General features: G+C 36.6%; 1 protein-coding gene across 1 annotated transcript; it reads right to left on the reverse strand.

Moving 5' to 3' along the window:
- Positions 1-298: 298 nt before the first annotated feature.
- On the reverse strand, positions 299-1,009 carry LOC655377 (pupal cuticle protein C1B). The gene is made up of 2 exons (XM_015982494.2): positions 862-1,009; positions 299-810 (listed from the first exon to the last, which is right to left on the reverse strand). The coding sequence occupies exons 1-2, from the start codon at positions 871-873 to the stop codon at positions 370-372; spliced, it is 453 nt and encodes a 150-aa protein (XP_015837980.1). The 5' UTR covers positions 874-1,009; the 3' UTR covers positions 299-369.
- Between the last annotated feature and the right edge of the window lie 1,564 nt (positions 1,010-2,573).

Here is a 2,573-nt window from a genome sequence, read left to right on the forward strand (position 1 = left end):
AAATTAGGAAAAAAATAACACTTTTCATAATCTCGTAAAAAGAGGGACAAACCGAATGAAATGAAAAAACATGCAAAAAATTGCTTATTTTAAAGAAATAGCCAAACAATTTATGAAATCCATTTAGTGATTGGTTCGTCAATTAATAAAGAGATGGCGCCACGTAAGGAGATCTTGAATGAAATCCATCACTGGAAAGGGAAGTTTTGCCGCATTTGAAGACATAAGTTGGCCATGGTTGTAGCCATGCAACTGCGACGCGCGCAAATTAAAATTTCTTGACAATGAAAAAACGGCAATATTTTCATATTTTATTTACAAACATGTTATTAAATACAAAAATAAATAAAAATCCATTGAAACAAAAAATTACCATCCGTAACTGAACCCTAACCCGGAGTAGGTCACGTGAGAGACGGCGGGGGCGGCAGAATAGGCCACGCCGATGGCAGGGGCGGCGGCATGGGCGACGGGGGCGGCAGAATAAGCCACGCCGATGGCAGGGGCGGCGGCATGGGCAACGGGGGCGGCGTATTGAAATCCGGGGTTCGAGACCCTCACGTCAGCCTTGCTCACGCTGGAAAAGGGGGTGTCGATGGTCTTGGAGTAGGTGGAGACTTGCCCCAAGTTGGCAAAGCTGCGGAAAGTGTTGGAGTGCTGGGAGGTGATGGCTGGGGCCGCGTAAGACACTGCGGGGCTGGCGTAAGACACGTGCGAGACGGCGGGGGCGGCTGAGTAAGCCACAGCGGGGGCGGCGGCCGGCAAAAGGCCGGCGTTGGCGCAGACGAAAGCGGCGGCAAGGATTACCAACTGAAACACACGGATTCAAAAAAATGTAATACAAATTTGGTGTGCACTTACTTTGAAAGCCATGTTGTGTGTTTGTGTTAAATTTTTCGTCGGGAGGTTTTTATATTGTCTTGGTTTGCCTCGAGGGAGTGTTATTACACTTTCGTTTTCGTCGGTATGGCCGACGCCCCTCGAAATTGGGTCGGTTTAATACCATATGACATCATTACAAAGGTTTCACAACTGTTTTTGAATTTTTATACCGCGATTGGATTTTTTTACGACCCAAATAAATAAAGTCAACGGACGCGAGAATTGTAACAAAAACCTGTCTTTTTTTATTTGGTTCAAGGACCGCATTCATTTTCTTTTCATCATCGCTTCTGTTTGTTAAATTATCGGTAATTAATAATTATGCCGCATTTATTAAGTGGTTTTCTTTGACACAAACTCTAATTAAGGGTAGCTACCGATGTTAAGTCGAATAAGTCTGTATACAGGGTTTTTGAAGTTTTACTGTTAGTCAAAAAAATATAAACAAATAAAAATAAACGTAGAAGATTTTTCTAAGTTGCCCAAATAAAAAAATATGTCGCAAACAATAGAGTTTCCAACACACAATTGAACGAAATACAAAAAACTACAGTAAGAAAGCTTTTTTTTTCAAATGGCATCCTCGGCCATTTCCTCGACAATTTTTTTGGAAAAAGATTACGCTTTAAAAATGACTTCTAATTCAATAATATTGTTTTTGGACCAGTGTTTTTTTAAATAAATTATTAAACTTGCGTTCTGAAGCTCATTAGTCAACACGAAGATTTTTCGAACTTGGCTGAAGTGGTTGAGTCCATGGATTTTTGCAATTGCGAAAAATTTCACAATCAAATTACTCGAATAAAAACGAATACAACCTCTTTGGCGAAATTCAGAAAATCGTTGTTATGAACCTGGAACGCAACTTTAATAATTTATTTTAAAAAAATCACTGGTTCAGAATAGTATATTTAAAAAACAAGTATTACAAGGGTTGATTTGGCGCACGAATTTCAAGTTAAATTACAAGTTAAGGGATGAGTGCAGCAAAACCCTTATAAAACAAGTATTTTATGTTGTTTTTTATACATTTTTCTTATTTGGATAAAAAAATTGTCGTCTAGGGAATTTTTGTCAGTTGGTAACGGTAATAAATAATAAATTAAGAAGAAATGATGATCGTCCGTGTATTCCACGCATTATCGATAAAACCCTTGAAAACCAAATATCCCTAAAGTCATTAAAGTACACTGTACTTTAATGAGCTATAAACGATTCCTACTAATAGACATTAATAAAGGTATTTTAAACGCAAAGTATAAAAACAATATTATTAAAGTAAAAGTCAATTTTGGGGCATTCTTGTTTACTAAAAAAATTTTCTGTGCCATTTGAAAAAAAATTTTTTTTCTTGAAAATGATCACATTTGTTAAGTAGTTGATCATGTACTAATTAGTTTTTTTGTAAGGTACATGGTTCAGGCACATATCGCTGGGTTCTTTACTTTTGCCCAACCCTGTATAAATCACAATTTCAAAAATTTTGTGTTGATGATTATTATAAATAATTTCCCGTTATGTTGACGTGGAAGTAGAGGAACTTGGTCTCTTTTTTGATTACACCACTGATTAAAAATATTTTAAAAAATTAAGAAAATAAATCTCCACTTTACTTCTTAATACTGCAAAGAATAATTAAGGGTGAATTTTTTTATTGTTTTTCTAGGGTTTGTTGGAACGTGTGAGTGATA

The sequence above is a fragment of the Tribolium castaneum genome, chromosome 6 (genome assembly GCF_031307605.1).
Source record: "Tribolium castaneum strain GA2 chromosome 6, icTriCast1.1, whole genome shotgun sequence".
Lineage (NCBI taxonomy): Eukaryota > Metazoa > Arthropoda > Insecta > Coleoptera > Tenebrionidae > Tribolium > Tribolium castaneum.